We start from the raw sequence: 12934 nt of genomic DNA on the forward strand, positions 1-12934 counted from the left end.
TCCTTTGATGGAAAGAAGATTGCTTAATTTTCCATTCTCTCCTTTAAAATGTTTTAAAATGACTTTGGATTTCTTAAAGGCAGTAACTAGTTTGAATCTGGAAACTTAAATTTCTGTACAGCAGTCACTTTAAAATGATACTTGCTGGGTGAGGTGACCCACACCTGTAATCTTAGCAGCTTGGGAGGCTAAGACAAGAGGATCTCTAGTTCAAAGCTAGCCTCAGTAAAAAGTAAGGCACTAAGCAACTCAGTGAGACCCTGTCTGTAAATAAAATACAAAATGGGGGTGGGGATGTGGCTCAGTGATTGAGTGCCTCGAAGTTCAATCTCTGATACAAAAAAAAAAAGACACAAAACAACAGTATTGGGGCATTTTCAACTTAGAATGTGAAATTTAAACAGTTATACTTTATTATTATTTTCAAGTTATTAAAATTTCAGGAAGTTTCATTGGCATAATTTATTAATATAAACACTGAAAGCAAAATGTCCATTCTCCAGAAGACTATAAAAACCTAAAAATTATATAAGTTACATAATTAAAATATAACTTTTAAGGAAGCAGGGTAGTTGTCTGTGAAATTACTTCTGAAATCCAAAGTCAATGCATTCTCTTTCATATTACTAATCATAACTTACAATTTCTGAAAGACCTGGAGGTTGAGACTTGCTTTTACTTAAAACAAAGAGGAAATTATTTAATTTACTATAGTTATTTATTAAAGATGAAATCTGGAACAACTCTAAAGCTCACCATAAGCTACAACTATAGTTGAAGTTAAAAAGTGACCATCATTGTCTAAGAACTCATATAAAACATATTTAGCTTACTGTCCTCTCAAGTATTTTTATGTAATCATTAAGCAGCAATTTGTTCTTGTTTACTGCCTATCTAAATAGCCTTTCTTCTGGTGGGGGAAAAACGCTATACTAAGAGAAGCAATATTACAATAAGAAGAGAAATATCCATTTATTTATTCATAGTCTAAATTCTAGTTCTGTCACTTTAATGTGAAAACTCTGGCTAGAACCCGGATACTCTTTTATTATGCAGCATTTTAAACAGTCAATTCTCTTTCAGGTGTTCCTGTTACCATACCAAAAGTTCTAAATCTTCTGCTTCCAACTGGGCAAGTCACCCTTCAGACTCTGTCTAGATGAGAACCAACTAAATGAAAAAGATCACAACTAAGACATGTGATACTAACCCCTACTCTCATAATGAAAAAAAGTTCTGGGAAACATGTTGGAGGTGGAAATACACACCATTATCAGATGGTACTTAAGCTTGCCTCTTTTTCAATAATCAAGATATTTCATTTGCTCAGGATTACCCAAAAATTGGTTCATGTCAAAAGTCTTACATTTAGGAAATATCTTGTCTTCCCCAAAAGAAAACAGTCACAGAATAAAATGTATGCCTCTTTCAACAATAAGAAAGAATCCTTACCAAACAAGTTCTCACCAGGAACCTGCCTACCAAGGAGCTATTTTAAAGCCCTTTCCAGACTAAATAAGGACATACATTTAAACACCTTCTGGGCTAGAATGGTAATTTAAATGAATAAAGACAGGTGTTACAATACACAAGTGGTAAGAACTATGATAATATTAGAACATTAACAGTCCATAAAGCTATGAAAAGATCAGTGTTATCAATATTCAGGAAAATTAAAGATAAATACTCAAAAAACTAGCAAAAATTTAAGATGTCCGATAATATACAGGAGGATACAGAAAGTCAGAAACCACTGGTAGAATTATAAAGCAGTATCAATTCAATACTAGTTTATAATGATGAAAATAAACATACTCAGCAATTCTACTCCTAGCTATACACTAGTGATTCCAAACTGACTGTCCATTAGAATTTCCTGAATGTTTTTCTGAAACCCTTAATGCCCTGACTGTCTTCCAGGCAAATTTAATGAGAAGCTTTTAAGGAGAGATACAGGTGTCGATTTTGTTTAAATCTCTCAAGGTGATTCCAAAATGTAGCTAAATTAAGGAAAATATGTAATTATACCTTAGAGAAACCCCTGCAGGCATGCACTAAACTTTAAATATTCATAATACTACTAGAAGGAAGGAAGAATCGAGGGAGGGAGGGAGGGGATTGGGAGGGAGAGAGAGAAAGAAAGGGTTTGGAGTACAGCTCAGTGGTGGACTGTAGGCCTGGTGAGTACAATTCCCAATAAATACCATGAAAAGAATTAAGACACACATCCATTCTCTCTATTGAGACAAATTTCCAATGTGAAAAAATGAAATAAAATTGTGGCTTAATGACATAATGTAATTCTATACCGCAGTGAATAAATAGTCTTTCACTATTTATGATAGTACAGATGAATTGTGAAACACAAGAATGAAAAAAGTCACGAGACAATACACAAAATTATTCCATTTTCATCAAGTTCAAAAAGAAGCAGAAATATTATTAAGGGATACCTACACATCCATACGTACACAAAGGTATTTTTTATAGGATATAAGAAAAATGAGAGACTAGAGGTTATCTCTGGGAAAAAGATAGGAAGATGGAAGGGCAACGAGTTCACAAGTTGGATGGTATATTCATAGATATTTTAATTTTATTATACGTAATAACTCACATTTATGTAATTTATTATCATTACAGAATAAAGAATGTAATGGTCTTTGGAGAAAACACAGGTAAATACTAAAATTTTGGCAAGTATTACTGTGGATCAGTTAACTCCAAAGTTGGTGAGGATAAAATGATATATACCTAACTTAAATAATTATATTTCATTCACTAACTATTTTTGTAGAATCAAAGTCTTTGCAAGGACAGGCCTAAAGGAAAATTTACTTTCAACATTTCAGTGGCATTATTTTTCAGAATATCTCTTATTAATGAGTACTTTATTTTTAAATTCAATCAAATATATTTATCATTTAAGTGAAGAGTAATGTCTGATATGGTTTGTTTTATAAGTACTATTTATAATTTGTGTTTCTACTTACAATTATTTTTCTTATTTTCTATTTCTGGTATTAAGTTTTTATTAATTCTTTTTCATTCCCTGGATCTGGAAACTCTGTGTACTAATTCCATTCTTTTAAAGGTGACTGTTAAATTTCTAAAATGTATATCTGACATATGATCTAACTAGTTGACATGTCTATTCTTACTCTTACATGATAAAAGAACATTAGAACACTTTTTAGTGCATATTACTAACCTATTATCTTACATGTTTTATGTCTGATAAGGTCCAAAATTTTCACAATGTCATGGCACCAACCAGAACAGTGGGCAGTAGAAGAATGTCCTGGAGACCCTCCTTCTATGACTAGACACAAGGAACTATGGGACGGAGGGTTCCAGGGACACTTGAGAGAGTTCACATACAATTAATTGCAGGGAGTATGCTGATTAAATATCAGCCTAGATGCATGCTTACTTTTAAAACTACATCATCCTTACAAAAAAAAAAAAACCTTATTATTTTTATAATCCTTTATTTAGATTTGCAAACATATTTGAAATTTTTGTTGCTTCTTGCATATCCTCTCTTTCTTACAAAAAAACCAAACAACTCTTTAAGTAATTTTTTCACATAAGATCTGAAGTAGCAAATTCTCATTTTTTGTTTAGAAGCATCTTAACTTCATTTTTACAGCTAAATGATAATTGAGTTGAGTCAAGGAGTCAAGATATGCTTTGATTTCCAATAAGAAGACTGTTTCAAACAGGGTATATATGCCATATCTCATCCAATCTAAGAGGCTATCAACTGTACCATAAGAAAAAGAACCACCAATTAAAACTAAAACAAGGACAATTTTAAGATGCATTCCAATGCAGTGAAAAATTTACAATATATGTAATAAAATTAAATATAGTTAGTATATTTTACTACATACAGTAGGGAAACAATGACTTTTGGAACCAAGTAGAACTGATTTTGAAACATGGTTCTCTTACTAAAACTGATTTGACTTTATGCAAGTTAATTATTTCTGTGTAATTCAGTTTACTATATGTAAAATCAGAAAAATACCACTTGAACTAGAGGCTGTATAGGGTTTTATTTCCCCCTGTAAAAAGCCAGATAATAAATATTTTAAGCTTTATGGGTCACAGTATGTCTTTTGCAACTACTTTTCCATTATAATGCCAAACTATTCATAGACAATGCATATTTCAGTGCCTGAAATACAACGGGTATCAAGGAATGTACATTTCTGTATAAATTATCAGTAATGTATAATTTTTACTAAGGAGGAAATGAAGTCTTAAGTTCCATTAAGCAGAAGTACAAATGAAAATTACATATGGCTCTTTCAAACTCCAATTTCTGAACATGTTAATTCTCAATAGTTGTAAACCACTGGACTACTATGGGTTTACACTTTCTAAGATCTACAGTAAATCCCTAGACCTCAACTTCTTAATCCTTAATTTGATTCAATTAGATTAGCAATGTGTCTTCCATGTCTCAAATATTAACTCACTACCCAGACATCTAAAGGTACTTTTTGAATACAATGTGATCATAAAAATATATCTGTAGCCAGGTATGGTTACACACACCTGTAATTCCAGCAACTATAGAAGCTGAGGCAGGAGGAATGCAAGTACAAGGCCAGCCTTAGGAATTTAATGAGACCCTGATTCATAATAAAATAAAAAAGGCTGGGTGTACAGCTCAGTAGTTAAATGTACTGGGTTCAATCCCCAGTATGGCAAGTAAATTAACAAACTCGTGCCCAAGCGCGCACATACACACACACACACACACACACACACACAATTTGTGCTTACCCTTTTACTAAACTATAATACTGTGTTGAGGGTATGTAGCACAAAAGGTTGTGTCCTACTGTTTTATATCATAATTTAAATCAGTACCACTTAAGAATCAGATGATAGTATTTTCATAATATGGACCTTTCTAACACCTTAAGGGAAAAAAAAATAGGTATATCACATTTCTAGAGATACCAACAATATGAAAACCTTAGAAAAAAATCAAATTCTAAAAGATTCCAAATCAATTAGTTCTACTTTTTAATTGCTTTAAGTTGCTTGATCTCATTTTGACAAAACTTCTTAAAAAAAGAAAAAAAGTTGAGTTATTTTATTGTGTCTTGACCCTTTAAAACGATGTTTACCCCTTACATAGTTTACATTTTCAAATACAGCTATTTGTGGTTTCTTTTCCATAAAATCCAATAGTGCAAAAGATGAAAAGAAGAGTGTGACATTTGAGACATACTTCACAGCATTTAAATCCAGTGTGGCATACAAGTAATATAAGCACTTCATCCGCTCTGTAGTTTCCAAATTGTGGGGAACCATGTATTGAGCAAAGATCCGTTCAACAAGTAATCTATAAAAGCACAAAGAAGGGACCATGTTGACTCTTTTTAAATGTACTAAATTTGTATGTAAAATTCTAAACATACAATAAATACATATTAAACAAATTCCTGACTTTTTAAAGTTATTATCATGAAAAACAGCCTGGTTAAAAGTACTCAGAAATTACTAAGTCCTCTCTCTCATTTCCTTTGTTAGCCTAGAGCTTTGATGGCACCTCTGTTTCCCCCCACCATGGCTTACTGCATGAAGAGGCCCAGAAGAAGAGGCACTACCCCCTCCCCCCAAAAAAGAAAGAAATGTACTAGAAAGTCATAATGCAAATTCTATACACTAATACCAGCCACTCAAAAGTCTAAAAACTACTTTTATAAAAATAAATTTCTTAGATAATGTTAACCCTAAGACCTCAGGTTCTAATTTCTACAAATCTTCAAATTTTAATACAAACCTCTGTTTCTTTTCTCACTCTAACCTGCTATAGGCATAACCATTTAGATCCTACTAATAAGCTGTCAATTCAGACTGTAAACAGGATTTGTGGCTTTACTGATTTCGAAAGGACTGAGATACATACAAGATCTATCCTTAGGCAGATAATGTATTTTTAAACAAATTTATAAACTGTATTTAGCCTTGACTAGGAATTGGTTCTATTTAAAATGCCCTTAATCCAGTTTATTTTTATTTGAATTTCATTTGAAAAAACTGAGACTCCTTATAACACAATTATGAAACAAAACTAAATTATAACTAGATATATTCCTACTTTCAGATTTAACTCTGTTCACAAATAATGCATAAAAAATAATATAAAAAATGTACCCATCCCTAAAGTTGTGCACATTACTGCTTCTTTTGTGGCTTTGGTGAAAAAGAGAAACTACTCATTTCATTTCTCCTGTAGTAAAAACTAAGGAGAAAATTTAAAGTGGCAATCAAAACAGTTTGCATAAAGCAACAGATCAAGAAATTATACCCCAAATCATCAAATACACATATATAGTGTCCTTACCGATCATCAATACTATTTTGGTAATATATATGTAGCAATTTGTCCTTAATCCATGATATCTGTTTTGCAGCATCTTTTCCAGCTGCTGATTGTAAAGCATATTTCTTGTAAATTTGGGCAAGTCCCATCATAGCTTCTTTACGCACTCTCCACTTAAAATAAAAACAAAAAAAAGTTTTCTTTATAATGTAAAACTGCTTCTATTGTACAAATTCAGTAAAATGTAGTAGTTTTTCATTTCCCTTCACATTATTTCCTTCAAGCCTCAGATACTGAATTTAACAACTATATTTATTAAAAAACAGTATTTTCAAGTGAAATACTATTTTCAAACATTAAAAATAAAAACCTACTTATTATTACTTATTTCTACTTACCCGTTTATCTAATGTTCGCTCTCTCACAAAATTAAGTAAGTGATCATTGACCAGAAGAATATCCTTTTTAGCAGCTGTAACTATAGACACGATAACATCATGTCTAATAGCTTCCTCAGGGTCATGTGACCTCACTTTAAGATACTCTGAAAAATAATATACTCTTTGATTAAAATGGAAACTTTAACAATTAAAATACTTAAAAAGATTAAAGAAAACCTGTGAAAATAAACCACAGCAAAAACAAAACCTAAGTAGAAGGTTCAATATTTCAAGAAAGTCAAGAGCCAGAAAAAGGAAGAGAAAGGAAGAGGAGAAAGGTCAGCCCTTCAATCAAATAATAATGCTTACATGCAACTGAACAGTAAAACCTCTCTCCTCATTGGCTGGGCAAGGAAGCAGATTAAGTAGTTTCTAACTTCATTAATTAAGCAAATCATAGAAATGAACAAAATTCTATCAATGTTAAACATTTCGTTTTTGTTTTCCATATAAGTAGATAAAACACTCAATCAAGTCAAGCTGTGCTATTGGGAAAAGGCTAGAGTATTAGAATTTTTTTCCTGTAACTAAGGAAACTCTGAATAAGGTTACTGAAAGAATAAAATTGAGATATTGGCAGCCAAGAAACAGAATAAGAAAGATTTTAGGGCAATTTGACTAAATGAGAAAAGGCCAAGGGAAAGACAGAAGAAATGAAACAGATTTCACAATTATGAGTCAAAAACATGGAGTTCATACATAGCAATGAGTAAACTGGAAAACAAATTTAACATACTTCAGTAATGAAATCTTAAGTTTTAGGTGCAAAAACTAAACACAAATTAAACAAAATATTACTCATCTTTTTATGATGAGAGAGAAATTTGGTTGTTTGGGTTACTAAAAATAGTCTTGCTTATACACAAACAGTGTTTTTGATTTTGAGTAGATTTAATTCTCTAGAAACAGTTTTAACAATTATGATTCAAGCACCCATAACATCACTGCCCATGTCATAACCCCTCCACTTTGCACATGCTGTATTAATAGAAACTATTCTAAAAGTGAGAAAGACTATATGTTGCTAGAAAAAACTTCTAAAGAAATGCAAATGTTGTTTACCTAACCCAGTAAATTTAGCACTATGATTTCAAATGAACATGTTAAAAGAGCTCAAATTCCTATCCTTACCAAGATACATACAGAAGTTTTATAGTTAACTGTACTCCAAAAGCATCACATACTATTTTATGTGTCACGTAGAAACAAAAAAAATCCAATGACACTCCATCAATTTTAAAATGCATCACAACTTCTCTAAAACTAGCCATTCATGTTAAACAAGTATACACAAACGTTATTAATTCACAGACATCAACTGAGAGGAGAAAGTGATAATGGAGAAGAAAAAATAAATTCTCAATTATTAGCATAACAAAGCATCTACTAATATTCTTCACAATATGGCTGCATCCCTCAAAATTTGGCTAAAGTCACAAGAAGGAATCTCACAATTACTATCAGCAAAAGAAGATAAATCTGTGTGTATAACATATTTATTTCTGCTCACTCCTGAAACTCTACTAAAATGGTTAAAGGAGAAACATAACAAGAAGAGATCATAGCAAGAGATGATCTGTCAACAAAACTGACAGATGCAACACAGGTAAATGACACAGGACAAAGGAAAAGGATGAAATCCAAATGAGAAAGAAAACATTAAACAAGCTCATTTTCAGAACAGAACCCAGGAAATATTTAAAAATTTCAGAGACCTAAAGAGAGAAGTGATGCCGACTTTGGCTGAATGCAAGGAGTGCCAAAAATCTATATAAATGTTAACAGTGGCTTACCAATTGAGAACTGTTCTTTGACTTCCCCTCCCTTAGCTCTGCATTCTAAATTCCAAAGATAACCTACACCTAAATTATTAAGATGTTATAAGCTAAATAATCTTTCTTTAAATTCACAAAATTCAGAACATTTAGTGACCCTCAGATAACATTAGAATTTATAATGCACCTGTGCATCAACTAACACAAAGCATGTAAATTACTTTGAGGTTTAACTTTCAGAAAAGTAATACATTTGTCTAAAGAATTACAGGTAATAGCCTGAGATGGTCAAGGTCAATGTTCTAGGCTAGAGGAAAACAAGGGAAACCCATTGCCCTGAACGGCCAAGACCCATTCAGCACATAGTCTCCCTGCCTACTGTCCTACTATCCTTTCTTTCCCTAACTATACATTACATTTGGATATAATTTTTTAATTACATTAAGTAAATTACTTTACAAATTTTATTTAAGGACATCAAAAGTAGAATTATAAATTATTTGGTTAAGAGAAGCACTGGATCTGCTGGGGTTGAGAACCACTGCAGCACAAGGTTCATATGCAGAAAGTAAGATGATAGTCCTGGTCAGGAATAAAGCCCATGGAATTTAAAATATTAGCGGTGGTGAGCTTAAAAGAAAATATTATAATTGAAGATCTGATAGAAAGTAATAAAAATCAAAGCTTTCACCTTCAAACAAAATGAAGGATTGTTTTCTTACTCTCATTAGAGTTTCGTCACTCTCTAGCAGTGAAAATCTCAGAAGATCTGCCACCATATTTCACGTAGGGAAGAAAGAAATAAGACAGAAATCTTCTATAAAATGAAATAAATAGATAGAATATAGCCCTCATCTGTAGAAAAGGGATGGCAGTTACAAAGTTCGAAGAATATATGAAAAAAAAAAAAAAAAAAAAAACAAGCGAATCCCATTATTGTGTACATCCACAAGAATGGGGTACTAATTAGAATAAGATATTAAATATGCATGCATAATTTTATCAAAACATTCTACTGTCATGTACAATTAAAATAATCAATAAAAAAATAAATAAAAGTTCAAGGGGAAAAAAAAATTAAGGAGAGACTATATCTAAGGTCATCGGGAAAGAGAAAAAGCCAACAAAGACCTAAGAAGGAACAATAAACTTTGGCAGTTAATTCCCAGCACTATCTCTTTCCTTCTTTGTAAATCCTTTACAACCTATGTGACCTAACATGAGAGCAAATTCAAAGAAAGAGAAGCTCTCTGTAGTCATGTATAATTTAACTTGGTACAGACTGCTACAAGTTGAAAAGAAAAAAAAAAAAAAACACTAAGGTCTGATTATACTTAAATAAATGAAAAAAAATGACAAACACTGTATAAAAGTGAGAAAATTCAAAATCTAAAATGAAAGCCTAAAAATAAATGAAGAATTTATTTTAATGGTATCATTTTGATATCATTAAAATAAATTTTAATAATAAATTTTAAGAGAATGTGACCAATTTCTCATACTGAATTATTTCGAATTCTTTAAGCTTCTTAAAGATGAATAATAAAACTAAAAAATATATCGGAACACCAATGAAACTCCATATCATACACACACAAGAATGGGATCATAATTAGAATAAGTTATACACCATGTATGTATAATATGTCAAAATATACTCTACTTCACGTATATCTAACAATAACAAATAAAAAATATTTTGGAGATAAGCCTTACCTAAATACTTTCAAGAATAAATCTTTAAGAATGGTATGAACAAGTGAGATACAAAAGGAGGGAAAAAACTAGACTTTGGAAAGTAAGTGAAAAAATATAACTTCAGATTTTCAAGAAAACAAAATCCCTAGCCAGTTAAGGGGAAATTGGTAAACCAATCCATATATTACACATTATACAAAAAGCATAGGAACTGTACAAGTACTTCTGGAGCTTAAGGCAATGGAGAAGAAGGGAGAAGGGGCACCTGGATGAAAACTGAGAAAATACAACCACCCATCTAGAAGATTACCCCTATGCCATTTCAAACTGAGCCTAAAGAAAACTTTTAATAAATAGTGCAAATCAGAGAATCTCTAACATGGGGAATACCCAAACAGTTGAGGACATGGACACTATAACCTAAAAGAACAACATACAAGAAATGTGAATGCAGAAATCCACTGTCCTTTTCCCACAGACACTAGAAACTAGATTTACAGAAAAGATGTTCTTCCATGGAAATCCGACCCGCTAAAGTAGAAATATCTAAAGTAAGGGTCTTCCCACAAATAACTCACCCTTATCACCCTAAAGTTCAGAGTTGACAGATCCATTCATAATCTCAGAAATTTCCAAATGGCTTTTCATTTAGTCACATTCCTGTTCCCATTAAACACCTTCAAATTAACAAGCATTTTGAGGAAATGTTTTTTACAAAGAAAACAGACACAAAAACAATAAAATGGGGGGGGGCAGTTACTAAAAACATTTTGTAGAGGAAAAAAACTCCCCACAAAACTAACATTCATGGTCGCAGAAAATACTACATGGAATAACACAAGAAAAGGATGCTATAAAAAAAGAAATATCCAGGGGAAAAAAAGGAGGAAAGACGACATGGGGAGACAGGAGGGTGAAACAGACAGACAGATACACAGACATGCAGGCAGAGAAATAAAGGGACAGGAAGGAAGGGAAAGAGAGAGGAAGAAAGAAAAAGAGAAAAAGAGCCAATGTGGAGGGAGGGCAAAGAAGGGAAGAAGAATGCATGGTTCCAGTATCAAGGCTATATAGAAGCAGCTAATTGTACAAGCAATCCAGATGTGAAAAGGAAGACAGACAGCTCCAAAGTGAGATGTCTCCCCAGAAAAGCATGAAACTGGTAAAAATACCTGCTTCTTTAGATGATTGATAATAATTTAATATAACTAAATGCATTACTATGACAAGTCTTTGTTTAAATACAAATGAATATAGTTCGTGGTATTCTTTATCAAAAGAAACTCAGTAGTAGTAATTAAGATTTGAAAAGCAATGATAAGGAAGACTGTAAAAAAAAAGGCAGTTAAAAATGTACTACAGGGCTGGGATTGTAGCTCACAGGTAGAGCACTCGCCTACCATGCGCGGGGCACTGGGTTCGATCCTCAGCACCACATAAATATTAAATAAAGACATTGTATCCACCTATAACTAAAAAATAAATATTTTTTAAATGTACTACAAATTGGGAAGTTTTAAAAAATAAATTAAATAACTAAAAGGGTGTGAAAGATGAGAGACTGATAAGTTAAAGCCTTTAAGGGTCTGTGATTGCTCAGAAAAAAAGCTAGAGTTCTGGTTAATTTTAGACTTCATTACCAATTATGTACTCAAAGCACGAAAAAATAGTGTTTACTTTGGAACCCACAGAAAAGAAAGGAAAAAATAGAACAAAGAAAATCCATCCAACAGAAAAGAGAGAGAAACATAAAAAGAAAGAAGAAAGGAAAAAAAAGAAATAGTAGAATAAGACAGCAAGTTCAACTCCCATCAAATTCAAATAATATTTCAATGAAATGTTCTAAACACATTATAATACTATACATCCTTTATGGAAAGATACACATATGGTAGCTACAAAAATATGGATGGTATGCAGACCAAATTCAGTTGAGCAGCTATACTCTATAAAAGCAGGGAGAACAGTTTGTGAGGGCATTTTGACTATATACGTTTTTAATCTCAAAAACACAGCAAGTGCTAACATTTATAAGGAAGACATAGTGGCTGCTAAACTAATCTAAATCTTCTGGGCTATTTAATAATATTTAAAAATTGAATAGAACAGTAATAGATATGATATTCTCATTAGTACATAAATGCAAATTTCTGAACTGGCTTATGCCGTCCAGAGTTTTAAAGCTACCTCCAACTAGCACAGTGAAATTAAATTACAAATCAATGACTCTCACCTAGTTCTAAAAATATTAAAGACTATGAGTCTTAACAATCTATTCAGTCAACACCGGTTCAAATTCAAATTCTTTAAAAAAATTTGGAACTGTCCGTTAACTAAGAAACTAATTTTCATGAAGACATATTTTCATAGGTGTTTCTAGCCAACACAGGAACTATGCTATAAATATTATAGCTTCAGAGAATAATTTTCATGAGGATGAATTGGAATAAGACAATTTCAACTACTAAAACAATAAAAGTAAGGATTGTAAAAAAAACACACACACACTCCGCCCACTAAGAACACCTAGGAATATTTGCTGTTACATGTATATAGTACCTGTTAAATCCTTTGCTAAATCAGGATGGTTCATGAGACAATGACTAGCAAATTTCACACATTCCAGGCGTATTGGTACATGGATATCATTAAACCTGATAAAATATAAAGGC

The 12934-nt window shown here is 32.0% G+C and overlaps 1 protein-coding gene across 8 annotated transcripts in view; it reads right to left on the minus strand.

Annotated features, from left to right (window-relative positions):
* Pds5b (PDS5 cohesin associated factor B) overlaps positions 1-12934 on the minus strand; it is a 197850-nt gene that overhangs the window by 84300 nt on the left and 100616 nt on the right. For all 8 annotated transcript variants that reach the window (XM_071611551.1, XM_071611550.1, XM_071611549.1 and 5 more), the window contains 4 exons: positions 12822-12916; positions 6748-6893; positions 6371-6522; positions 5252-5365 (listed from right to left, as the gene is read on the minus strand). In XM_071611551.1, coding sequence (XP_071467652.1) covers positions 5252-5365; positions 6371-6522; positions 6748-6893; positions 12822-12916 — 507 coding nt within the window. The remainder of the gene's footprint in view (positions 1-5251; positions 5366-6370; positions 6523-6747; positions 6894-12821; positions 12917-12934) is intronic.

Source organism: Marmota flaviventris, chromosome 4 (genome assembly GCF_047511675.1).
Source record: "Marmota flaviventris isolate mMarFla1 chromosome 4, mMarFla1.hap1, whole genome shotgun sequence".
NCBI lineage: Eukaryota > Metazoa > Chordata > Mammalia > Rodentia > Sciuridae > Marmota > Marmota flaviventris.